Source organism: Aspergillus pseudoviridinutans (genome assembly GCF_018340605.1).
Source record: "Aspergillus pseudoviridinutans IFM 55266 DNA, scaffold_9, whole genome shotgun sequence".
Lineage (NCBI taxonomy): Eukaryota > Fungi > Ascomycota > Eurotiomycetes > Eurotiales > Aspergillaceae > Aspergillus > Aspergillus pseudoviridinutans.
In genome coordinates this window covers 1688332-1713907 of record NW_025091289.1, presented here as the reverse complement: position 1 = coordinate 1713907, position 25576 = coordinate 1688332, and the positions used below count along the sequence as shown (strand labels likewise).

At 48.4% G+C, this 25576-nt stretch overlaps 9 protein-coding genes across 9 annotated transcripts; 3 read left to right on the top strand and 6 right to left on the bottom strand.

Moving 5' to 3' along the window:
* Positions 1 to 830: 830 nt before the first annotated feature.
* Asppvi_011429 (uncharacterized protein) lies at positions 831 to 2245 on the bottom strand (the record flags this gene model as incomplete). Its single annotated transcript, XM_043307258.1, has 3 exons — positions 831 to 1757; positions 1832 to 2075; positions 2124 to 2245. The coding sequence occupies 3 exons, from the start codon at positions 2243 to 2245 to the stop codon at positions 831 to 833; spliced, it is 1293 nt and encodes a 430-aa protein (XP_043163193.1).
* Positions 2246 to 4850: 2605 nt separating this feature from the next.
* Asppvi_011428 (uncharacterized protein) lies at positions 4851 to 5651 on the top strand (the record flags this gene model as incomplete). Its single annotated transcript, XM_043307257.1, has 1 exon — positions 4851 to 5651. The coding sequence occupies one exon, from the start codon at positions 4851 to 4853 to the stop codon at positions 5649 to 5651; it is 801 nt and encodes a 266-aa protein (XP_043163192.1).
* Positions 5652 to 6856: 1205 nt separating this feature from the next.
* On the top strand, positions 6857 to 7882 carry Asppvi_011427 (NADP-dependent oxidoreductase; the record flags this gene model as incomplete). The annotated part of the gene is made up of 1 exon (XM_043307256.1): positions 6857 to 7882. One exon carries the CDS (start codon positions 6857 to 6859, stop codon positions 7880 to 7882), a length of 1026 nt encoding a protein of 341 aa, XP_043163191.1.
* A 331-nt stretch (positions 7883 to 8213) lies between these two features.
* Asppvi_011426 (NAD(P)/FAD-dependent oxidoreductase) lies at positions 8214 to 9490 on the bottom strand (the record flags this gene model as incomplete). The annotated part of the gene is made up of 3 exons (XM_043307255.1): positions 8214 to 8359; positions 8414 to 9202; positions 9262 to 9490. The coding sequence occupies 3 exons, from the start codon at positions 9488 to 9490 to the stop codon at positions 8214 to 8216; spliced, it is 1164 nt and encodes a 387-aa protein (XP_043163190.1).
* Positions 9491 to 11227: 1737 nt separating this feature from the next.
* On the bottom strand, positions 11228 to 12748 carry Asppvi_011425 (alpha-L-arabinofuranosidase B; the record flags this gene model as incomplete). Its single annotated transcript, XM_043307254.1, has 1 exon — positions 11228 to 12748. The coding sequence occupies one exon, from the start codon at positions 12746 to 12748 to the stop codon at positions 11228 to 11230; it is 1521 nt and encodes a 506-aa protein (XP_043163189.1).
* A 2801-nt stretch (positions 12749 to 15549) lies between these two features.
* On the bottom strand, positions 15550 to 17115 carry Asppvi_011424 (uncharacterized protein; the record flags this gene model as incomplete). Its single annotated transcript, XM_043307253.1, has 5 exons — positions 15550 to 15920; positions 16018 to 16100; positions 16252 to 16405; positions 16460 to 16948; positions 17007 to 17115. The coding sequence occupies 5 exons, from the start codon at positions 17113 to 17115 to the stop codon at positions 15550 to 15552; spliced, it is 1206 nt and encodes a 401-aa protein (XP_043163188.1).
* A 1992-nt stretch (positions 17116 to 19107) lies between these two features.
* Asppvi_011423 (FAD-binding oxidoreductase) lies at positions 19108 to 20616 on the bottom strand (the record flags this gene model as incomplete). Its single annotated transcript, XM_043307252.1, has 4 exons — positions 19108 to 19677; positions 19744 to 19904; positions 19980 to 20103; positions 20218 to 20616. 4 exons carry the CDS (start codon positions 20614 to 20616, stop codon positions 19108 to 19110), a joined length of 1254 nt encoding a protein of 417 aa, XP_043163187.1.
* Positions 20617 to 21759: 1143 nt separating this feature from the next.
* Asppvi_011422 (uncharacterized protein) lies at positions 21760 to 22860 on the bottom strand (the record flags this gene model as incomplete). Its single annotated transcript, XM_043307251.1, has 3 exons — positions 21760 to 22393; positions 22450 to 22597; positions 22737 to 22860. 3 exons carry the CDS (start codon positions 22858 to 22860, stop codon positions 21760 to 21762), a joined length of 906 nt encoding a protein of 301 aa, XP_043163186.1.
* A 1239-nt stretch (positions 22861 to 24099) lies between these two features.
* Asppvi_011421 (cytochrome P450) lies at positions 24100 to 25506 on the top strand (the record flags this gene model as incomplete). The annotated part of the gene is made up of 3 exons (XM_043307250.1): positions 24100 to 24516; positions 24565 to 25178; positions 25227 to 25506. 3 exons carry the CDS (start codon positions 24100 to 24102, stop codon positions 25504 to 25506), a joined length of 1311 nt encoding a protein of 436 aa, XP_043163185.1.
* Between the last annotated feature and the right edge of the window lie 70 nt (positions 25507 to 25576).

Genomic DNA, 25576 nt, shown 5'->3' with positions numbered 1-25576 from the left:
CCTTCTCTTTTCTGTTTGTTTTTGGTGGTGGGAGTAATGCACAACACTGAGTACTTACCAGTAGCGTACTCAAACAGAGCAGGGTTCCGAATGTATGTCCCATTTGGCACGGGTACGATTCACCAAGATACACCTCCTCATTTGCCTTCTTGAGAGCAGTGCTATTGGCTAAAACGCAAGCAGCGGAGTGCATCTTCCCCTTCAGTTGGGCATCCTGCAGCCGCCGCAAAGTCTCTGCATCGCTTGTAATTCACTTGAGGGTCTGCATTGGTTCCAAAAGCAGGACTCTGCAGTAGTACCCTCTTGAATAAGGGATCAAGGTTCCCGCCTTCTGCAATCAGGTGATAAATCAGAGAACCGGCGCCAGCAGACTGGCCCCAGGCAGTGACATTGTGAGGATCACCGCCAAGAAGGTGTATGTATGACTGCACCCAAGCAAGAGCGGCTCGCTGATAGGGCTACTTCATGTAGGTGTCAAGATCTTATCCATCCAACTCAATATTATTCATGCTGACTTTGAGATAGCTAGCTTGTTGCCCTTGGAGATTGCGTGAGCTGCATCCTGACCGTGCTCCCTTTGACCCGCACACATGGACTAATAAGTACTGGTTCAGTTACAACCTGCACCACGCTTGTATATTCAAGCAAGGCTGAATAATGACGATTGGCTATCCAAGTCCACAAGGTTGTGCTCTTAATCCTGTTTATAGCTCTCAAATATTACCGAAGTCTTGCAGGTGTGTGTTCTGAGCCAGGTAGACTTAAAGCGACAAGATTACGGTGGTGAATACGGGACTCTCAGCTTTTTGACGATTCACCCTTCTTCATTCCTATTCTATATCATGTAATTCCAAAAAATCCCTTGGTAGCCGCTTGCGCAGCAACGAGACGAACCTCGCAAGCTCATCATTCCATTGCGGGAAATATGCTTTGTGAACGGCAATATCTGGGATCAAATCTAGGGCAAGATATTGGAATTGATCGTAGACCAATCTCTGAATGGACCCTGGTAAGCCTTCGTATATAGCCTCTGCCCATCGATAGATCAGGAAGTGACCCCCGCTGGACTTGCGGTTCTTAATGACGGTGAGCTTTGCATACAATGGTCGCATGAAGGAATCAATAGTGATATAATGCATGAATAGTGCCCGCGAGATATGATTTGCGGATGCAATGAATCTATGAAACTCTGAGCTATCCATGCACGACCATGCGACATAGATCATTGTGAGCCGTATAAATGCGTGTCGGTAGGAGATAAGTAATGACTCGTATGCCAGTCGCAGTGTGTTATAGAATGTCCAATGCGCACTCGTCTGCAGAAGCGGCTGCAGCCTGTCTAGACCTGCAATACACGCCGCTATGGTATCCCTGTCTTTCAAGGCCTGTGGCTCCCATGGTAGGGTCGTCGTTTGCATCATCTGTTCTTGGGACTGTAGACAACTGAAGATATTGCTTTTTCGGCTTTGTCGGACATACCAGTTCGTTATGATGCCGCAGCCGCGCACCATAACGGCAAAGTCGATGACACCATCACTTATTTGGCGAGCTTGGAAGGTCAATGCGTAGCATGTTGCTAGAGCACTGTCCATTTCGGTTATAGTGCAGTTATCGCCTTTGGCAAGAATAGCGTTGAGGGCTTTGAGAGCTTTGCCCCGGTGTGCGATAGCAAGAGGGGCGTACTTGTACCGTTGCGAGGTGGTTAGGGAGCAGTGTGATGCGCCCAGAGAAAGTAATGCATGGATGAGATGAGGACACTGTACATGAGCCAACGGGATCAGCTACAATGTTTACAGTTTGCGGGTGCGGGGTGTGGTGAGTAGCGACGTACATCGAGGGCAAACGCGGGTATCTCCGACGACCAGGTGCCCTCATCTCCCAGTGGAAGACCTGGTCGTGCATCGGCTAGAAAATGATGCCAAAAGCGCAGATCGTCACCGGTGAAAGGAGCCGTGCCAATTTGAGGAGATGACGAAAGGGCTGGTGATCCCCTTGTTATCGGAATCTGTTTCTGACCCGCCTTCGCCAGTCGCCATTTCCAGTCTTCTTTGCCTGGGTAGACACAGTCTTGGTCTCTGTAAATACAGTTCGCACACGCTGGTTTTGTTTCTTGGCACTATCACTCCTTGCTCAGTTCCAGTGGTGTAGAGAGGCTGTCCGCTAACTTGCGTACCTTGATTCTCCGGATCTTGCAGTTAAAGCATCCCTGGCGAGATTTTGTATGGGGCCGTTTCAAGCGGTCCATCCGTAGTTGTGGGATTGGAGCCTTCGATATGTTATGTACCAGAGGAGTCGGTGTTGCAACAGTCGCAAGCAGACCTTCGCTGGTGAGACAAAATTGCAACCCCGAGCGTAAGCTTCTTAGCTTCCAAAATCAGGAAATATTCGAACTTTGCCAATGGCTTGTGACGTGAAGCAGCGGGCTTGAGTTCTTATATTTAGATATACGAGATCAGGTGACCCGCAGGGGCCACAAGGCCCACAATGCACTAACCTTCTGCCTAATTAATGTAGAATACAGCTCCTTCAACAAAACAAATTGTCCTTTTCCTGAACGTCCTGTTAAAAGCAGTTTATGAAGATCTGCTTCGGGAGATTAGAAGCCTTAATGACGTCCTCAGAACATTATTATTAGAGCAAACCGCGCAGCTTGAGGTTAGCCGAGAGAAGGGCAGCCCTTGGTGACGATTGCTCCCTCGATTTCGAGAAACACGAGAGAACGCCAAGAGTTTATTTCGGGCCTACTGTAGTTGTCTATGCCGGAGTTCTCACAGTGCCCACCTGCAGCTTCAAGCGAACCCTCTCGCTGAAAACGCGAAAAGTGACAAGGCAGTATACTAACTACCGGATAACGTTCTCTAACACTAACAACAGTTCAAATAATTTATGGACATGGAGAGGTGTGGAATTCGGGGCACACGGTTATGATCGAGCTTTGGCGTGGATTACCAACCTTGCCCTACCGATGCACCAGCGGAATCCTCAAAAACCGCACAAGCAATAGGTTCGCTTCGAAACGCTGAAGTTGACTATAAGGCTACTATTTACGCATCCAAGTCTAGACATTGCAACGCTCCCCCCATTCTAGATTTCTGTTCCGTGGTGCTGTGCCTCAGCGAGACGCACACACAACTGCCAAAACAAGGAGCTGTAGGCTTTGTCACTGACCAACCTAGCTCGAATATCCTGCACAACATGCACTTTATCAAATGCCACCCGAAGCCAATCCAGCTGCAGACGCTTCAACAAGCACTATTAAACAGTAGTCGACGCCATCGGCTCTATATAGCCGCCGGATTCAGTTGCGGTATCATCCAATAACACGGCAACTGGCTGAAGGAATACTGGGATACCTCTGATATCTACCTGCCTGCAGACCACGACGGTGGTGACGATGGTACAGACGACGTTCCACCAAGCAATCTGTACCTGCCCTGGTCATTAAACTCCCAGCATGGCCGGTCAGTAGCTGCAGATATTACGAACGTGCAGCGGTCCCCACTTGTCCGCAACCAAATACTTTTCCCACTTGGGCTAGCACTGACCGAACTCTCCCTTGGAAAGTCCATCACCTCCCTTCGAATACTGCAGGATGAGCAAGGGAACGAAGACTCAACAAGGTTCATCACGGCATTCCGGGTCCTGAACAGAGTGCAGCATGAGAGTGGCTCAAACTATAGGGATGCTGTTCATAGCTGTCTTTGCTGGTCAGGAGTAGATACACCTTGCTTGGAGGATGAGGAGTTCGAAGGCCGCGGTTTCCATACTGTCGGTACCCCGTTACTCCGAGATTTGGCGCACTTTGAGGGAGTAGGGACTATGCTGTAGGGTTAGATTTTACGAGCTTATATTCGATCCGGATTGGATGAGCGTACCCGTTTTCGGAGAAGCGGTATAAGGCCATGGATTACTTGCTGACTCCGGGTCCCAAGGACATTTAAGAGGCGCCTGCTTTTCTCGCCTCCTGATTGGTCTGTCCGTCCGCCCCTCGCATGTTGACGATTCAGGGACGATGGGTGGGCGCGAGGCAGTGGTCGAAACCTGGGGTGGCGCGGGGCACCACGGTGAGATGCCTGGGGACAACGGTGAGAGCGGTCTTGTAATAGCCACTAATCTAGCTTCTATAAATTATTCGCCTTCAAGTGCATCTAATGGAAGGGAATTCAAGCCCTTAGAATGACTTTTGTCTCTGATTTGCGATCCACGAACTCTACTATCTTCCTGAAGAGACAACGAACCAGCATAGCAGAAGTCTGAATACAACTTGTGACGGACAAAAATACCCCAAAACCAGAGCCTAACTTACGCAAGACGCGATTCCTACGATGTTTGCTGATTTCTCGTCCATGGACAGTCCAGGGGTAGCCCATAATGGACACCATCTCCCGTGGACAGCCCATGAGCGAAGGGAAAGTGTCTGACACCTGTCCGTGGGCCACCCACGGCATTGTCCATACGGGCGGCCCATGGGCGGCGCTGAGGCCTAATGACTCGATCAGATTTATTTGACTAGTTTCGGCGCCTTACCTAACCTTGTGAAACCGCGATACCCGAGGGCCTTGTTGAGATTTTCCACTTGCCAATCACATGTAACTCCAAGCAATAAAATCCGAGGTCTTTGGAAAGCGTGGATGTTCACTTTAGAATCGCCTAATCCCCTTGCGATAGTATCATCTGAACGTTTACACCAGTTCCCAACAGTAAAGTTATCTGCTTTTTCCCTCAAGTTTCTCTTTTGAGGCCATTTTGTCTGTATCACTGACTGACGAGGAATTTGGTATACTTTCAGGTGTAGTCTAGTTCATGCCAAGCCTTCATCCTTTGGTATCTCTCAAGAAGCTTCGACAAAGATGGCACGGGATGGTTTCCCTTCAATCATATTTTTCGATGTCTTGGGGACAGTTGTGGAATGGAGACGTTGCATCGCGGACCAACTGAATGACGCAGCACGAAGGGCTCTGCAAGACCAAGGTCGATATCTGAGTGGCGATGTGCGAGAACGTGTCTCTGATATGTCCACTTCGAGCTGGCAGGAGATCGCTGAGGAGTGGCATCGCTCATATATGAAGTTCGGAGACACTTACGATTCATCGAAGCCCTTTGTCTCAGTAGATGAGTACAACCGCATTTCTTTGGAAGATATTCTCGTCAAATGGCTTCTCTGGGGTTTATTTAACGAGGACGATCTCAAAGATTTGACACTCGCTTGGCATCGACTTGACGCATACTCTGACAGCGTGCCAGGCCTTTCATTGCTGAGCACTAAATTTTTGACGTCTACATTATCCAATGGTAATGTAAAACTCCTCGAAGACCTACAAGAACACAATTCTTTGCCTTTCGAGCACATCACCAGTGCAGAGCATTTCGGTGCTTACAAGCCGTCGCCAGAGGTCTACGATGGTGCTGCTCGCAGATTCGGTTTCAGGAATTCGCAATGTTGTCTCGTCGCAGCCCATCTTGAGGACTTGCATGCCGCCAAAAAGTGTGGGTTTCAGACAATCTATCTCGAGAGACCCTTGGAAGAAGCTTGGGATAGTAGAGATATTACACGAGCCAGAGAAGAGGGGTTCGTCGATCTTTGGGTCAGAGTGGAAGGCTCAGGTCTGATTGAAGTTGCTCAATATTTTGGAATAGAAAGTGGGTTTTAAATGAATTATCACCCAGTCGGGCTCTGAATCGATAGAACCAATCCCATCACCTGCTCTTGAATATCTTAATGGGAAGAGCAGTCTTTGCATATCTCAAAGTTTTCTCAACAATGGGGTCATTAATTGGAAACTTGATCTCACTGATCGACAGGGTTTCTGGTACATTGATGAAGGGTTTATTTCCAAAGATTGCGCCAGCATTAGCAGGCATACTTGTCCAGCCATTGACTTCAACTTCGTTTTGACACATTTAGGAGACGGCCTAGATAGAGTATAGAAATTGCCTTCAACCAAGCGGACTTCTTATGACAGCAAGTACTGATGGTAGGTGAGAATTGCTCCAACGGTCAATATATAGCAATTTGCCAACCTTCTGGATAATGGTTGAGCCGATTTAATTTGATTTGGAATGTTAACCAAACTAAGAGACCGAACCATCAATATACCCGATTGGTAACACTACTACCCAGGTGACCGCTCGAGAGTGAATCTAGAATGGGCGAAATGACCGCCAGCTCTACTTATGTTTCCCATGTACTTCCATTCAATTGATCATATATGAAAGGTAGGTGTAATGAATTCCAACATTACTTCTGAAGATACGGCTTATCTCCGGGACGCTGCTAGTCTAAAGGGACTATCAGCAAATAGATAATACCAAAATTCTCCCTAAGATGAATTCATACATAACTAATCGCGGAAGTTGAACGGCATCAGTTTAAGGTGTCTTTGCTGAGATAGAAAGTTGTCAGCATCGGCAGTTTTGTCAGAAGTTCGGTAATCAACCGGTATTTGTATGCCGAGATAACCGTCTGAAAGCGTCCGATCTTTTCAATCTAGTGACTATCCGGGTGATCTGCGTACTATTGTATGGAGCGAACGTGAAGCTATCCAAATCATCATCTCATAGATCACCTCACCTGGATCCCAAATATCCGAAGACCACCTAGAGTAGTCATTCAGATAAGAAGATCCATGTAGATCAAGCTGACTCATGACATTTGGAGCACCACGTCATTTTCGTATTATAGTTTCTCTCCCTTCCAATCACCGCCTATGAGAGCTGACTGTATTAGAAATCCTTTTGGAGTCTCCACCTCCACTATAATTGAAACCATCAACTCAGGGCTACATTTGGAGAGCCGTGCTTGCAAATCTGCACCCAAGTCGGACATATCAACTAAGACATCGTAAAATCTTTCGCAATGCAGGCGATTCGTGTGGGTTCAGCTCCTTCATCTACCGCTCCGTATTCATCCTCGAATCCGGCACCGTCGTCAGCCTTGTACCTCGATCAAAACGTGCCTATTCCTAAGCTGTCGAAAAAAGGCGAACTCATTGTCCGTGTCAAGGCTACAACGGTGATTCGTGACATGTTGACGTGGCCCGAAACCTATCGCCAAGACCATGCCATTCTCGGAAACGACCTGTCGGGTATTGTTGAGGAGGTCTTTTCGGAGGATTGCAAGTTCAAACCAGGAGATGAGATTTTCGGAATGTCGAACGTGCATCGTGCGTCCGCATGGGCCGAGTACTGCATCGTGGAGGAGAATGAAGTTGCGTTGAAACCAAAAACTCTATCCTGGGAGCAAGCCGCGGCTATTCCCCTTAGTGCACAGACAGCGTACGAGGCCTTATTTGACCACGCGAGTGTTCCTGTACCCCCCGTTGAGGATGCAGCGAGAAACAGATCTCGGAGCTCCGGCGAAGGGCAGGAACGGCTTTTGATCACTGGTGCCGCTGGGGCTGTTGGAGTCTACCTTGTCCAGCTGGCTTCCCTTGCTGGGCTCCACGTTGTGGCTGCCACGAGTTCGAATACTCGCAATGCAGAGTTCCTTCGAGGGCTCGGTGCTCATGAGACGGTCGAGTACGGCATGCTGGAGAGCCACAACAGCGCGTACGATATCATTATTGATACAGTTGGAGGTGGCGTGTTGGCCAAGTGCTGGAACTATGTGAAAGAAAACGGCACGCTTTTATCCGTGGATTCGGCGAGCTACAACTTTGCTGAGGATCATGAAAAGCGTGGTATACGTAGGGAGGGCGTCCGCGCTTCATTCTTTATTGTCGAAGGAAGCAGCAAGGCTTTGCACTATTTGGCTGAACTTGCAGACTCGGGTTTTATACGTCCTTTCGTTGCTGGGGCGTATCCCCTTGCAAAAGCACAAGAGGCGTACGACATTGCCAACGGAAGGCATCCTGGGTGTGGAAGGATCGTTCTTACCATCTGAACAGACCGATGCCATACGACATTTGTCCTCTGAAGACCAAACGCGAGTCTCTCAAGGTACCTCTTACGCCAGCTATATTTGTTGAGGAATTAGAAATTATGCGCAAACAATGATGGGAATGATTACTAAAACCACAAGTGCAACAGCCCTGTAATCTTGGCTGGATTTGTGTATTTGTTGAATAAGCATCTAAGTGGTGCTTAACTGCACTAGCTTCTTGGACTGAGATCTACTGATCTGATAGGAAATGTAGTCATCAACATGACAAGCAACAAGTGCTTGGAGGTCAGACAGCCAGCAAATATAACTCTTTTCAGGCCAGGCGTACTTCTTAGCGCCGTCTCAATCTGTTATAGATGTCTTCAATCTCATTGCCCATCTGTTGTTCCACATGCTCATGTGCAAGTCTGTCATTGATCAGGTCTCTTTTTGCTGAGTTCGCACTAGTCTGTGCAAACTCTTCAGCAGCTAGTTCAACTGGATTTAGTTAGAAAGGACCATCTGCAATCCAAATTTAGAATTTAGTCTTACCATGACAATACACAGCCGCCGTCTTTCCGCTGGACATCGCGTGGGGAACATTAGTGCTGTTGTCACTGTTGGCATCACCAACGGCCCACACCCCTTTAACAGTTGTTCGCAGACCGCGAGCCATAGTGTTGATTTTGCTTCCCAAAAACCCTACACCCAACTGGCTCGGCAGCTCAGAAGCCTGTGAGTTTGCGTAGTTTGTAATGAAAGCGCCCCGTTCCTCGAAGGTTCCATCCGTGAAGTAGACTTGGAACTTGTCCAACTCTGCACGACTACCCTGATCGGGGTTGACACCCCCGTCCTGGATGCGAGTGATATTTTGGATCGGCTTGTCGATAACCGTGACATTGTATGCCTCAAATACTGCCTGCCACTTCGGATCCTTGCCGGCAATGCGCTCAAGTTGAAATGTGTTGTTGGTACCGTTAGAATAGACTTGTATGTCCTGGTTGAGCGTTGGATACAGTTCTCTGACGCTATCATAGGCATCTGATAGGTTTCCGAGGACGCCTATTGGCTGGTCACGGTGCTCGAAGCCATCACACCACGGACACCAGAAAATACCCTTGCCAAAGGCCTCACCAAGCCCGGGGACATTGGGAAGGTCATCCTTCAGCCCGCTGCCCAAGATAACCTTGCGCGCTGTAAACGTTGTGCCGTTGGTAACGGTAGCACTGAAGCCGTTGTTCATAGGCTGGAGGTATGTAACCTTTTGATCTACAAAGGTTGTCACGTTGTAAAAGGATATTTGGTTCCTTGCTGTGGTTCGGAATTCGGCGGGCACAACATCTGATTGAGTGTGAACCAGGGCCGTAAGCAAGGAGGATGTAGTTATAAAAGATACATACGGTCGTTACCAATGACATCGTGCATATGCCTTGTGGGATTGTTCCGGTACTCTCCGGAGTCGAACAATATTACTTTTCTCAAGACACGGGACAATCCACTGGCTGCACTGAGGCCAGAAGGTCCACCGCCAATTACAATCACATCATACTGCGTCTGATTGGCCTGCCCTAAGCAGACAGTCACGAAAGTAAATAAGGCGAAAAGTGCCCTCGAACCGAAGACAAACATTGTCGTAGGCCGTGCGTCAACCAGACACTGGTGGCTCCAGATGGTATCGAAGAAGGAGCGACAGCAAGGAATGATGATAAAAAGAAGCAAGCAAAGACTGAGAAATGAGACAGGACTGCCCTACATATATTTGAGGAGTATAGCGTTTTGACGTCATTGACTTGTTTTCAAACCAACAGCGATGGAATAATATGCAATGAACGTTGCACCGCGAGGTTACAAATAATAAAATGTATTTCAAATCAAAGGAAATTGTACCGGGAATAACTTGGCTGCAATCGTATAGTGAGCTGGGTACTTAGCATGCAAACGTAGATGTCGCGGCAAAGACGGATAGCATTAGAACCAAATAACAACGTCATAGTCAGTCAGTGATGAACTGAATGAACCAGCTGTCTTCGAGTGGAGATACTCAGCTTGAAGGGCTCATGAGAGCCATCTCGCACCACTTCACAGAGCAGGCTTCTCGAAAAGTCCTCGAACAAACTACCGAAACCGCCGTATCTCTTCTCTTTCTCTCCCACGGGTTCGTCGCAACGAGGAACGGCGATTCAAAGTGGGCAATAATGCATTACATCGTGCGAAGAAGGATTCTCCAATGAAGCCAGCAAAGCCAATAAAAGCAAGAGTCGACAATGGACATCAGACACCTGAGTTGTATGTTGCTGGATTCGTCGAGAGTCAATCCACCCTTGTATGGAAAGTTTTGGTTGCGTCCAAGTTTTGGCGGTCTCTGGGAAAATTGTTGGTCAATCAGAGATAATTGCGGAACTGCTGCGGACTGTACAGTTGGTCTCAATGTAAACCAATAACACGGCATATGTCTCATCAAATAGCAGTTACTCTGGCCGTGCTAATCCTGTGTTGATAGGTGCTGTGATGGCGCTTGGCCGCAGATTAAATCCCGCCCCAATCACGACAGCAACGTCGGAACTCTGCGTGCCATTGGTTGTGACATCCCCTGTATAGACCTGAAGCTTGACAAGGAATTCCGGCTCGATATTAAGAGCATTGTGGCGGCCATTTGGCCATAGACGAAGCTGATCAGCTTCACAACCCCGAAAAATCCTACCAGGACCTGCATGTCCGCAGAGGAGCTGAAGCAGATTGCAGACCTGGCTCAACACCAAGGCTGCTACCTTCTCGTCGAGGAGATGTAGGCACAGCTCATGTATTTCGACGGTTTGCCGGGGTGCGCCTCCCTAGCCCCMCACGTTATCAGTGTCGGCTCCAGATAGATTTGGATACGACGCGCCAACTACTGGGGTATCACGTTCAGCCGGCCCTCCACTGGGGCTTCTAGGGATACATTTTATCAAGGCACGATCCAGCGTGGGAGCAGAATCAGTGTCGTTGAAGCTTGGCAGGCTGTCCGTAATATTATCTTTGTGATTGTTGAAAGTGTCTTCTACTTTATTGAACAATCAGGTTGAACATCAGATTCTCAAACCGTACATCAAAGCAAGGTCACTGTAGCACTCCCTTTCCATGCAGCGACCCGCGCATGTTACAAATAACGTTAGCCTCTGGTAGTATAATATCGAGGCTTGGTTGAGAGAAAATGGCAGTGAAATTTTGAAGTATGTCTTAGTAATGAAAGCTTGTTTACTAAGGTTTATCCTTAACCACAAGAACTGCAGAAGGTCTGCACCACCCCAGCCAACCATCAACTATACCCCTAAACACCGTTTAGGGTTAGAGTCCAATCCACACATTGCCTATTGATTGGACCGGGTTTCAAGCGAAGCCACTGCTGACCACCCAGCTCACATCGTTGTTGAAGGAGGCAGTGGCGTCAAACGTGTGAACACCGCCGTTGCTCGCGGCGTAGAGCACGTTGTTGTAGTGGCGGAAATAGCGAGTGGGATAGCTCCAGGACCGAATCGAATTGCCCTGGCCGTTGATGCCGGATTGCGGACAGAACGTGGCGTCTTCGTGGAACTGCTTCGTGCCGTCGTTGGCGTTGAGCTGGAGCACGAAATTGTAGTGCCGTAGGAAGCTGCCGGGGGTGTCAACGGACTCAAATGAGAAGCAGCCGCTATTGCCAAGGCCAGTGCGAACCGTCCAGCTGGCCTGCTGTTTCAGGGTGGTGGAGCTGGACGATGAGACGACCTGGGTGTTGACGGTCGAGCCGTTGTGTGTGATGTAGCGCGTTGTGTAGCCGGGTGTGGTGGCCCGCAGCGAGACTGAGGAACCGACAGTGAGCTGCGGGCCACTGGTTAGCGACGCGACGGCGTATTTGGCTGCAACAATGTTGGCCTGCACCGAGTTCTCGGTGGCATCGGACGGATAGCCGGAGGTCATCACGCCCTCATAGAATGTGCCCTGGGCGCCGACGCTGTTGTCGCCGCCGATGCCAAGAATGATGGAACCCTCTTTGCTCATTGGATTGTACCCAGACACGCTTGGGCGCGCACCGCTGTAGAAGGTCGATAGCGAGCCGGACGCAGCGTTGCCGCCGCGGATTGCCCATTGGTTTGGCTTCCCCTTGACAATCGCAGTGAGGAACCGGTCGGAGATGGACGGGTCGCCAGCGTTGTTGGCAGGGCTGGAGCCAGAGAACAGGCCGTTCTCGAGATCGGCCATGATCCACGGGCCGCTGCCGGAGCCAGAGCCCCAGACAGTGTTGTCACCAAAGTAGATGGCCTCCATGTGGCCATTGCCTGTATCGCGACTGCTGGTCTCCGCGTTGCCATAGTCGAAGCAGCAGCCACCGTTGTAGTGAGTCCCGTCAAGGACTGCGTACATGCCCTCTGGTTCGTCGCCTGTAGCCGTGCCGCTGGCGGCGTTGTTGCGGTAGCCGGTGCCGGGCGAGATGAAGACACCGTACGCCTTCTGACCGTTCAGCGTGACCGGTGCACCAATCGCGCTAGCCAGGTTGTCGTAGCCATTGGATTCTGGGCCGGTCCAGCCACCAGGCGGAGCCTGGGTAAGGTGATTACCGCGGCCGGACTGGTCATAGATGATTGTGATGAGGCAGGTCGTGCCGGCGCAGAAGGAGTCTTGCGCGGAAGCATTCGCGACACCACCAGCAGAGAGAGGCGCAATGTTAATTGTGGCCCCATCAGAGCCGCGCTTTACCTGGTAGAGTGCGCCACTGTAGGCGCTGTACAGGGCTCGAGTGGTGCTGTGGGCGGCGACACAGGGCGTGCCACCAGAGGAGTAGATGTCACAAGGGCCAGCAGCGACAAGGGAGCCTGTGGCAACAAGGCCAACAGCAAGCACGCTGGCATGTTCAAAGCTTAGTTTTGGGAACATGTTCGGTCACTTTTGGTGGAGAACAGTTGGATAAGCACGCCTCTGGGTGTCTTAAAATCAGCAATGAGATGCTGAGACGGCCACTGAAGTAGAACAGGTCTGTTGTAGGGTTGTAAGCGATCAAGTCCCCCTTTTATAATATTCATTCCATTCATCACGCTGTCCATTTTGTAGATTAAGAGTCACATGCAGTTGTAAAGTGGCTTGAAATTCCCTCCAATAATTGTAGCTAGACTATACTTTATGTACATGATAGTATAACCTAGCGAATTTTAGTCTTCAGCAGCTCGGTTAATACTGGAAGCAGATTTAACATCAAATTAAGCGACAGTATTTCTAGAAGTATATGCCAATTCAAGGTTATCAATAAGTAAATAGGCGATCTAACTAATACGGCACGCGAAGTACACCAGTTCGACTACAACGGGCCTATCTTCTCGATAAAGTTCAATAAGACATAGAAGATAGGAAAGATTATCTGTCCATAATACAATACTCGATCTGAAAACTCAGGTCAATGTTCATAAACCCGTGCAGTCGCCTTGCCCACGATCTTGCACGGACTTCAGGCTATGAATTGTGATGAGATGGAGCTTTACGCTAAAACCTGGTGGACTTCTACCGGAAATGTTTTGCCGAGACTTTTGACGATTTGTCTTGCTAAGGATACTATTGTAAAAGAAGACCGACTAGAGCTGCAAGTGGAGCTCGACACGGCTTGGAATTATCATACTTGGTGCCTTAATGCTTCGCAAAGCTTCAAAGGTCGTGTACGTGGGAGGTGGGGGAAAGTGCCAGCACTAGCTAAAGGGGCTGAGTAGTTTGTATGAAGATCGGTCCTACTCCGCAGTTGTGGGGAAACTGAAATGAAGACTTTTCGACCCGTTATGATTCAGCTAGCCGGAGTGTTTTGTTCCACCTCTGATGCTCGCCAGAAGTAGTCTAATGCGTGTCACAAGGACCTGTTCATGGAATTCCGGGGCATTTCGACAGGTTTATCGGGCCCGGTTTGAATGTACCCCGCATAAAGGTAGGTGGCATTAGTAGGCAGGCATAATTCCATGTATGTCTAGGTCGAACCATGCAGCTTGTGCCACCGGAGTTTTCCCATTTTTCCCTCGGCAGGAGACAATTAGCCGAAGAAACTACAGCGTACGAGTGTGCATGAAGCTTAATCAGTAGAGGGGCGAATCTCGCGCATTTGCTTGGGGATGCGGGGCCCCGGACGAGAGGGAGGATAATGCACAGCCAAGCCAGCCACCAAATTGCGATCGGCCCAAGGCGTTTCTTCATCTTTTTACCGACCCCATAGCGCCACCAATTGGAAAGCGAAATTTGACTGAGCAAGAGGAGGCTATCCGAAACAGGACAGGACCGGGCCCGTGGCCACCTACATTGCCCTGATGCCGATGCCAACAATTGCAGGCTGACGACAATTGAGGGGCATTCTCGATAATGTTTGCGGATACGTTTGGATTAGCTTCGAGACATAGTATGGTTAGGAAAATGGTATCTCTCTCATTCCGGGTTTTGTTCCGACCATGATTCCGGCCGCTCGATGGGTCTGCCTTTTGATCCGACATCTGAGGATCTGTATCTTTTTGCCGTATTTTGATAATTTCATCCTGCAATCATCCTGCAAGATTTGTTGCCGAGCTTTAATCCCCGGCTGTCTGCCTAACCCACCTCGACGGTTATATATATATTCTGGTGGTGCTACTCTGGTGGGTGATTTTTTGACGTTGATTAACGGCCTGTGGTTATCGAACCAAGCATTGTTATTATGTAAACTAGTAGAATTCTAGCCTGTAATTGCCGTGGCTTATGTTCATGATCTCCTCCATTAGTCCTTTTGGGTTTATGCGAGCATCGGTTGCAGATTTTCAGGTACTTGGGGTTGTTGTTGGGTTCCCCTGCGGACGGGCCGTGTTTAGCTTCCGCTCGGCACACAACCACAACCACAACCACAATGAAAATGATGCACAAATGATATCACTTCCCATCTCTTGCAGCTCTCCACAAATTGGGTCGGCGTAGTCCAGGTTCGACGACATGGAGGGGATGCTGCTCTTACTAGTCTCACTCTTACTCCTCTGCAAGTTATGTAAAAGTGATATTGATACTGTGAAAATACAATACCTTCTTGATACAAGGGATATTATTCTTCTCATTAAAGCCCGGAACGAAGATTCGGAAAGGTCTTTGTTAAGGTTGTTATCACTGTTCAAGAGATTCAGACTCGAGGAAGTCCTATGCGTTGCTTTGGGTATCAAAACTTAACCAGCTTGTCCGACATCGCGTTATACCTTGCTCTTATACGTAAACGCCTCTTGACTCTTTCGACGATCTCTGTTCTCTTAACCACAGATTCAACAGCATAGATAGGGAAATACGGCTTGATAGTTCACAGCCGTAGGTGGCCCTCTAGCAAATAAAGGAGAAAGTCCCTCACTGTTTAGGTAACTACAGTATATATATCTGGGGAAGTTTACTTCTGTATTTGATAGCGGTTAGTGTAAGACGACTTCCTGCTGCCCTCTCTGTAGGAATGGTCTTTCCGGCACTCCCACATGTTTCAAGCAGCCTAGTAATGGCTGGAAGGCCAAAGACTACTATTATTCAAAGGGGAGATCTGTAGTGCGGACAAAGAAGCATCATCCAGTTTGAGTAAACAGAAAAAAAACACAATATGGATTCCAGAGCCTCATATGATCCTCTGGGGATATTACCCTCGTCTTTTGAAACAAAAGCAGTTACACTTTGATGTCCGGCCGAGAAACACCTGCGAACTCCAGTTGCATCTACCTCAATTTCCAGACTTCCACCTCCGGAGGCAGGTCGCTGATATCTCCTTCAACTGACTGAGGGAAGAAAACGCTGCGTGCCTTTCGCATATCAAACTTGCCCGAATGTGTCTTGGGAACACCTTCACTGGCATCTAACTTCCGTAAAAGAGTCGGCAATTTATGTTTTGCGAGTCTCCCAGCCATTTCCGTTCTCAGGGCTTGGAGAGTGAGACACTTCCCTTCTTTGACACGAAGCAATACCGCAGTGCGGTTCATGACCTCTGCATCTGGGATGCCGAGTACGTAGGCTTCCATGACATATGGCAGGGCCATAAGGCTCTCCTCGACGTCTATGATGGGGACCCTCCGTCCGTCGAAAACAATGACTGGTCGATTGTTTTAGTTTCATCGATATTTGCACTTGGGTTATAGTGAAGTACGTATAGTCCTGTGTCACGCGGCCGTCGATGATGTACTGCTTACCATCGAAATGACCCAGGTCGCCGGTCTTGTAAAAGCATTCCCTATCAAAAGCAGCGCGGGTCGCTTCAGGCTCTCCGATGTATCTAGAAAGAACTTTTAGCCATCTCTCGTTACAGTGTCGGAATCTAGTCATACTGGGAAAAGAGAAGCGGTGTTTTAACACAGATTTCCCCGTGGTCCCCCTCGGACAGTTTCACGGATACCCCCGTTAGCGGGACACCAATAATTCTCTACAGATGGTCAGCACGCTTCACTGAGGGAGTAAGCAGATTTGAATCCGACTTTGCCAATTGTAGACCCCGTGCTCCATTAAGATATTCCTCTAACATGGGCTGTGGTAGGTTGGCCAAACATTCCTCATAATACGCTTTCATCTGTGTCCACATTGCTGCCCAACAAATAAAGAGCCTCACGTCCCCTCGCCTTAATCTCTCCCATATACCACCTGGAGTGGCGTCGTGGTTATAAATCTCAGTGCAGACACCAGCTAAGATAGCTGCTGTTGCATTTCTGATCCCGCCTCCCCAGTGGAATGAGCGGTAGGAGAGATACACCGCATCAGGGCCGAGCAGAGGTTGGAGACCATTAATCTCGCTCATTGGGCATCCAAAGTATACCTCCACCTGGTGGTAGAAGAATGTCCGGGCATGTACTACGCCCTTGGGGGAGCCAGTTGTGCCTGAGGTGAATTGGACGAGTGCAGGACGGTCCGCGGAAAATCTGATATTATTCTCAGTTATGATGCGGATGTCGGCACTACTCCCATTATCTCCCAGCGTAATTGGGATGGGCAGGATCTCTGTACCCGACGTAAGTTTTGCACTCGTTTTGGTAGCTTTAGCGGCCGCTTGATAGTCGGGTGCAATGGCAAATGCCCGGGCGTTGCATTTCTGAGCTATGACATTGATTTCCTCAGGAGCGATACCGAGAGCTTGTCCGTCAGAACCTAATATTGGACTTGTGGAGATTTATATTGATGGGAAACATACGTAGTAGAACTGCTGCTCCTCCAACAGCCAATACGGCGAAAAGAGCAACTAGGAACTGGTAACTCGAGGGAGCAGAGAGAAGAATGAAGTTGTCAATATCCTTGATCATTCCATTTGTCGTCTAAGATCTCGGTTGGTAAGGCGTTAGATATCTTTAGGCGATATTGGAGAATGTCTCGAAGGAACCGGACATAGTCAGCTTCGATGTTCTGGAGAGGATCACGGATGATGGGTTTATTCTCATGCGCGGCAGCATGCACAAGTTGTCTAAATACAGGATCGTTCGGAAGCCCTCTCGGAGAGAAGGGGGTTCTGACGGGCGTTGCTGCTCTCTGAATCTAGCGTTATCGTAAGAAGTAGGTTGCTGGTGAATAATATCTGATGATAACTGATCATTCGTGGTATTTAAGACAGTGCAACTAGCATCAAGCAGTCCACTACTAGGTTCCTACTGAAAGCTGCGTGAGGCTATTCTACAGAGCCATGTAATCCTGAGGGGGCGTTCCCTTCCCCATACTGCGGAATCGTGAAAAGAAGTTCACATATATAGTGGATAAAATAGACGTACAGCTACATGAGCACTTTCATACTGAGTTCGAACCCCAATGATCGGCGGTGTGGAATGATGCGATTAAGGACGAAATATAAGACCTACGTACAATATGCCTATTACATATACCTATAAATGACTTTGAACATACACAGTATGTAGAACGGGCCGGTCCTGGCGTGGCGGAGCGACCACGCTGCAGAGAGCAAGGCAAAGAAGCCAGAATGTGTTGGGAACCCCAGGGAAGTGTCTTTCTTCCCAGAAATTCCTAGCAAACAGGAAATTTGCTACGTGCACCCACAATGTAACACTGCAGATTCTTAATCCATTCCAGATAACCCGCGGATGCTATTACAATTCAGTAGGCATGAGATGGGCGATATGTAATAGCAAAGGCTGCAGATTGCACCCCAGCATCCCGTAAGATCATACTTTGTGCTGAAAACCAAGGGTGTAACCCAAGTGGAGACGATCTTAATCTGCACCAGCAAGGGATATCGGCAATGCAGAAGTACATACTGAAGGACGTGGTGTGTGGGACGGGCAAAGATGCACGTTTGCGGAAGTAAAAAGGGAGGTCCAGCGTCCTAATGGCCAACTTAAGCTGCTAGGCTCGTTAGCTGCCTGTGTCTTGCTAATCCATGGTTTGTAATGTCCTGTTTCTTTTTCACGCGTAAATTAGAACAGTTACTGTTGCTGTATGCGGTTGGCTTATTATTACGGCAGTCCAGTTGAAGGATTGATCGACCGGCGAAACTTTGTCGAGTGGAACATTACCCTGCCATGATTCACCAATCATGACTGTCACTCAAAGCACCAAAGTAATAAAAAGCAATACCAATGTGTACAGTAGCTGACTTAATGAATGATATATTAAATGCATTACATGTGACAGGGCCTTGTCATCCATGGGACGACAGCTGAAGTATACTAAAATATATTCTCAATATGCAACAAGAAGGAGGGAACATTAGTTAGTATCCCGCTAAAGTAATCTGGAAACTTTTCAACGGGGACTTTTCCTGACTGGCCTTTAAACCGGTGACCATCGATCATATCTGAACTGAAAGTGAGAGATACAGCTACTATCTAACAGACAAAGCAGGTTGCAGGTTGAAATATGGCTGCCGGGTAATCCCGCTCATTTGGTTCCTACCGTCAAAAGACTTATGACAATGCACTATTCCTTAACCAGATGCCAAGCTGCTTCTAGACACCGGAGCCGATTGGTCAGCTGCCCCCTTGCGCTTACCTGTTTCAGCCAGAAATCGGTCTATTTTACTATTTTACAAGCTGTATGAATATTCTGACCAATAAAAAAAGACGCTAAACCTAATGCCTGTTAGGTAAGGGATAAGAAATGTTATGGACAGAATCCCCTGAAATGTACTCCTCCGTTTGGCCACCCAAACAAAAAGACAGGAAGAAAAATGTATAGATGCGTACAACGGAAAAGGGCAACAAAAGGTAGAGGCGAAGGAAAAGAAAAGATTTTCCGTCTGATCATCTTGGAAAATTCGAAGTAAGACTCGGGAATAGACTTCATTACTGCTAATTCCTTAGTTCCAGCTCAGTACAGCTAGCCTTGTACCGACACATAAGACCCTCTGGATCCCACTTCTCACATATTTCTATCAGGCGCGCGGTGTTGATATTTGCCCAGTAACGCGCGTCTGCTTTTTGCAGATCTGAATCGCCCAAGTATGTGCCTACCGAATGATTTTCAATCTTTCTCATTACCTTTTGTACCCAGGAACGATACCGCTCATCGTCTTTCGCATCGTCCCACACGGCGTAAATCGCGAAATAATGATCAGACTGCATACTTAAGGCCATGTCAGGTAGATCTCCTCTACTCCAAGGGCTCATTGCGGACCAGAACGCAAACGATTTGCCCGGTGGAAGAGACAGAAACGCTTCTTCGAGCACAGCGACAACATCGGCACCATTCTGAACATAGGCATTATCGGTGTGGTACCGATGACCCTTTGGGTTTGCTTTTGCTTGTTTGTCGTAGAGATTTCCTAAATTGTCTTCTCGACAATACCATTCAGAGAGTGTCCCTGCGGGCCGGGTTTCTTGCACAGGCCACAAAGCAGCCTCGGCATCCTCGGGCGTTGCCTTCATGCAGACAAAATGTATAGATAGGCAAACTTGTTTATGGGCTTCGGCGTATCGGGTGCATACCGTGATTTCGGTGTCTCTGTCAAGGGTCGCGGTAATCCGAAGGGCCCAGGAAAATGCTTGCCTGTAGAGACCGCATGGGTAAATGTAGCCAGAAGACCGGAATCCGTTCTTTGGGTACGGCCTTAATTTTAGGTGAAATTTTGAAACAACCGCAGGAAATGCTGTTATGGTCCAAAATCTTTAGTTAAAAAAAACTTTGGGAAAAGGTAAGGAGTTCATGGAGAGGAAAGACATACCTGGACCTGCACCACGGGCCGCCCAGTATAGGTCTTTATTCTGCTGCGCACTGCAGATTATAGGCTCTCCTTGCATGGTAATTACTTCCACAGCATCCACACTTTCACAAGCCCAACCCCAGTTCTGAACTTAGGAGACTGGGTTAGCGAGCAGAAACAGTATGGAAGGGAAGACCAAGGAAAAAAAAATGAAAAGGGGACAATAAGGATGGATTGAAGAACGAAATAGGCGACATACCCGACAGTTCCAACCCATTCCACCTTGCAATAGAAACCCGCCGAGGCCAACATCGGGGCAATGACCCCCCGGAAACATCATCCCGTGTTTCTCAATCAAGAAGTCATTGAGCTCCTTGCTTGTGACACCAGGAGACACCTGTGCAATGCAGTTCCTCTCATCGACCTCCAATACCTTGAAGTCGCCGAAGTCAATGAGGATGGAATTATCATGCAAACTCCAAACTGGAAAGGAATGGCCCCCTGCTCGAGTGGCAATGCGCATTTTGTGTTGTATTGCCAGCTTCACCGCTGTAACAACTTCATTCTCCGTAGTTGGCTTGACTATAGCCAGTGGAAACCGGCGTGGGCAGCGCTGGTTGAACACTCGGCTGAGACGCGCAGCTTCATAGGCTGCCATATCTGCAGACTCACGCCAGAGTATATGCATCGTTCTTCCCTTCGAGATTCTGATTGTTTTGATGATCGTACGTCTGTCCTTGATTGATCAAGAAGAATTGCAAGTAGACTTCGTACTTCTGATGTTCGGCGAGCATCGGATCAAAGCCAACATGCTAAGAGGATCGAGAAGAGCTATGGAGGGCCAGTCTCAAGATAGCTACCACGAAAATCCTTCGAAATTTATCATACAAGCTATAATTACACGGCAAGAGGAGCAAGTTCAGAGGACTGATGTTGTTGTTACCAATTCCGACCTGTTGTCGCAGGCGTGAAGGGTACATATGCGGCAAGGCAAAGATTTCCTAAATTCGAGATAATTCAGTGGTAGTAAAGCGAAAGACAGTCTCGCAAGCCAATCCACAGACGGAGTGGGTGGACGGGACAGCCAAGCATTAGTGGCTTGGGAGAAGAATCGTTGGAATAGCAACCAAGGGACATCTTACATGCCTGTCTTGGGAACAGATCTCCGCTGCATACGGTGTAGCATGGGTTCTATGACCTAACCAGCCTTGCCGGCCCCAGGAAATTGTCGGCCCAATGAAACCGTGCCGGCGGGCAATCATAAGTATTTCTAATGATGAACACCTCTTTTTACGCTTTCCAATATTTTTTATGCTGCTACCATGTCCGTCCCATTCTTTTAGCCTGGTTTCCGAGGATCCTTGGCCTGCGGGGCCAATCCAAGATGCGACCCTAGTTGACTTCAGAACTTGAGAACGACTTAAACAGTTAAGAGACGGAGACATCTTTATTCGAGCTTAAGTAAGAGGAGGAAAAGAAATTCCCTGAGGGAACTCAAACAAAAAATGCAGATGGTGCTCTGGAGTGCTCTCACTTTTCTGTTTTGTTCTGCATTTCCTTCCCTGTCACTACAGAGAATATGTTATAGAGACACAAGTGTTGGCCGATGCCCAGATTTCATCTGAGGTACTAATATAAACAAATGTATCTGTCTACCTCGTGTGCAAATGACTCTTAACTTTGTCCTGTAATCCAGTCCTCTGCAATAGCCCACATATTGCTTGGTTTGCAGCCTTAATGATTTCCCCTTCGTCCATAGTCAGTAGCTTCCCGCCCTCCACCACTATACGACCATCAACTACTACAACATGCACATCTCGCCCCGTCGCCGCATACACAACGTTGCTGATTTGCTGACGGGGTTCACACATGGCTGTAATGTGGTCTTCTCTACATGGAGAGCCACGAAGTCTGCTCTTTTTCCGATCTCTAGACTGCCAATGAGATGATGTAACCCCAACGCTTTGGCCCCATTGGTTGTGGCCATCTCCAGTACTGTTTCCGCAGGGATTTTAGCAGCGTCACCGGGTGTGTTGTTATGCACCATAGCAGCCCATTTCATTTCCTGGAACATGTCGGACGTATTATTGCAAACATTCCCATCAGTTCCAAAACCGACATTGAGCCCTGCCGCCAGTAAAGCAGGGACTGGGCAAATACCCGAAGCAAGTCTGGAGTTTGACGTCAGGCAGTGAGAGATATGAGTCCCAGACGACGAAAGCAAAGGAACGTCAGAAGCCTTATTGATATACACCGCGTGAGCAAAGACAGTCGACGGGGACAACAGGCCGACTGCCTGAGCGTACGATCCAGCGGTATGGCCTATAGAGGAGAAGTAATCAGCATCACTCTTACTTTCAGCAAGATGCATAGTCACTGGGATGCCGTATGAACATGCAGCAGTGCTCAGCTTTCGCATCTGGGTTTCAACGACGCTGTGTCCTGTTACTATGTGGTCAGCTTTGGCCAGTCTGGTGATATCTCCACGAACCAATCTGGATTGCCCGCCGCAAACCATACTCGGATGCGGCCATTTTGGAGTCCGTTCCATTTCTGCCATGACTTCAAGCTGTCTTCAAGCATTCCACCACCAGGAGGGATCTGTCCGGCAGGCGGGCGACGTTCCACCGGAACGCAGCCTAGGCAGGCTCGAATCTCACTGTCCTGCACAGTCTGACATAGTCCATCGAATCCATGGGAGCGGAAGAACTAGTAGTTTGGATTGCATCAGTCCGAAATGTCCCCATGGCTGGGAATTCGAGCTTGGAGATGACTTACCATACATTCCAAGAAACAAGTAGTCCCAGACTTCAACGTCTCTGCGACGGCCGATTTCATAGATGCCTGAGCCTTTCCCTCGGTCATGCTTCTCTGGAGGGGTAGGATTCATTCTGAGAGCCATGGCTCGTTATGTAGACCATCAGCTGTGCCCCGTAGTATTGCCTGGGCGGTATGGACGTGCGTAGAAACCAGTCCTGGAATCACAATGCATCCATTAAGGCTGTCTTTCAAGAGGATATCTTGCAAGTAGACAATCGGCTTTACCAATATCCGCAATGGTGTCCTTATCGACATAGATGGCGCCGTCTTCAATAATATGTCGAGCTACATCGACCGTGATGATCGTTGCGTGAGTATACAACATTTTGTCCTGGGAGGCGCAAGACTAGGAACAAGGCATGGAGCACAAATGCGAAGGTTCCGAGCTGCTGGATGGCAGATTGACAGATTAGGCTAGTAGATCTGTTAGAGTAAAGCGAAGAAAAATGCGGAACAATATCAAGTTATCGAATGCAAAGATGTACTATTGAAGTGATGAAGGATTCCAGTAGTCGCGAGCCTAGAAACTGACGTAGAAATCCGCAGTTCGAGTCCCACTAGCCAACCCGGATTTAAGGAACTCATTGATCTTCTATCGGGCAAAACTGATGAATGATCTGCTACCTTAGCATGGCACCATCGAGTACGTTTGCGGCAGTTTATGTGATATCGGGGCACCAGATCTTAGTGGTTAGCCAAAGTCGGTACTGATTTGCATCTGTAGCAGCCAGGTAGTATTATTTATGAGAAGTTCTCAGTATTTGTCTACATAATACTTCATCCTGCGGGTTCTATCTCAGGTATGCAAGGCGCTGCATTGCATTCCTTCCCACCGCTCATCAGACCTTGGCACCCAACAGCTGGTGTGCGACAAAGATCTCAATAGTGAAGGTGTAAAGCCTTTTAGGATTGCATCAGAGCCATTTAGTATATCGGTTTTGGCACGATTAGACACCATGGATGAACGGAACTTGCCCTTGTCTTGGGCCATGCTGCCTATCTTACTTCTTGCAATAAGTATTACAAATGAAAGTCGCCCATGTACCTGTCTTGGTGCTTCCTCAAAGTGACTTAATACTCTGTTTGTACCTCACTAACACTAAGCAGATAATTATTCAGCGATGGAATGGTCCTTTATCTTGTTTGCCAGGGCCACGGATCTCCAGAATTACAGATATTATTCTGAAGTATCACTGGCTTACCGGGAACCGGGCCAAATATGTACATTCACTTCATCAAAAATACGGTTAGCTAGCAGTCGGCACTTCCAAGCAAGCTATGAATTGAGAAAAGAACAACTAGAGAAAAGAACAACTAGAGAATGCGACTGACTGTTTTATTCGGATCTCCAGGCCCAGTCGTTCGCGTTGGCCCCAATGAGGTTGATATCAGCGACCATACCGCCGCGAAGGAGATTCACAGGGTCGGAAGCCACTTCATGAAATCAGAGTTCTATCGCCACTTAACTCGATATGACGTCCAGAATTTGTTCAACTCGAGTGATCCTAAATTCCACGGTGAGCGACGAAGACTGCTCTCGTCACCCCTATCCGCCTCGTCCTTGAGACGGATGGAGCCCTTGATCGAAACACGTGTCCGCCTCGCTATTCGCAGGATTCAGGAAGAAATGGAAGCGAGGGGTACGGTTGACGTGTATAAGTGGTGGATCTTTATGGCTACCGATATTATTGGGCAATTGTGCTTTGGAGATTCCTTTCATATGTTGGAACATGGAAAGGTCAGTGGTTAGTCGACGTAACTTAGAGCACTGGTTGTTAACCTATAGCAGAAGAACCAGTATTCTATGGACCTCGAATCAGTGTCCGCCATGGAAGCAGTTAGGGTTGCTTTCCCGCGCATGGTCAGCCTAGCCAGGGTGTTCCCGTTGCCCATCTTCCGGAATTCTGCTGAAGCCGGACATCGCATGGAGCAATATGCGAATCAGTCAGTCCAGCGTTATAAAAAGTTAATCGCCACTGACCCAAACCCGAAGCCAATACTGTTCGCGCGATTATTTGGAGGCGGACATGAAGGCCTTCCAGAAGCCGAGATCGTCAACGAGGCCATTAGCTTTATCATTGCTGGGAGCGATACCACGGCAACTACCATGACCTACCTTGTGTGGGAGATCTGTCGGAACCCTCATATAAAAAGAGCTTTGTTAACAGAGCTGGCCGGTGTCCAAGAGCATTACCATCATGATGATCTCAGGCCGTTGCCATATCTGAACCAGGTCATCACGGAGACCTTGCGTCTTTATACAGGTGTTCCGTCTGGGCTGCCTCGGGTCTCACAATATGGACATACACTCTGTGGATATTGGATTCCAGCTGGTGTGACTGTCACCACACAGGCGTATAGTCTTCACAGGAATCCTCGCATCTTCACTAATCCAGAGAGGTAAGCGATATCATTGCATAGTTGATATAATTTACTGTGCTGGCCTAGTATCGGAGAGGCTAATGAAGGCAGATTCGATCCATCACGCTGGGAGAACCCTACTAAGGAGATGAAAGATGCATTCATGCCTTTTGGTGGCGGCTCTCGCTCCTGTATCGGTATGCATCTGGCGCAAGCTGAGCTCCGGCTTGCAACTGCTGAGTTCTTCCGCGTGTTTCCTAAGGCAAGTGTTCCAACCATGGAAGGCATGGACGTGGAGGATATGGACCAGATATCTTATTTCCTAATGTCGCCGAAAAATAAGCGCTGTTTACTACAGGCGTGGTAGACTTTGGATCAGCTTTTTTTTAGAAATATTCTTTAAACATTACAGATAATAAATCCAATGTGTCGGTAAT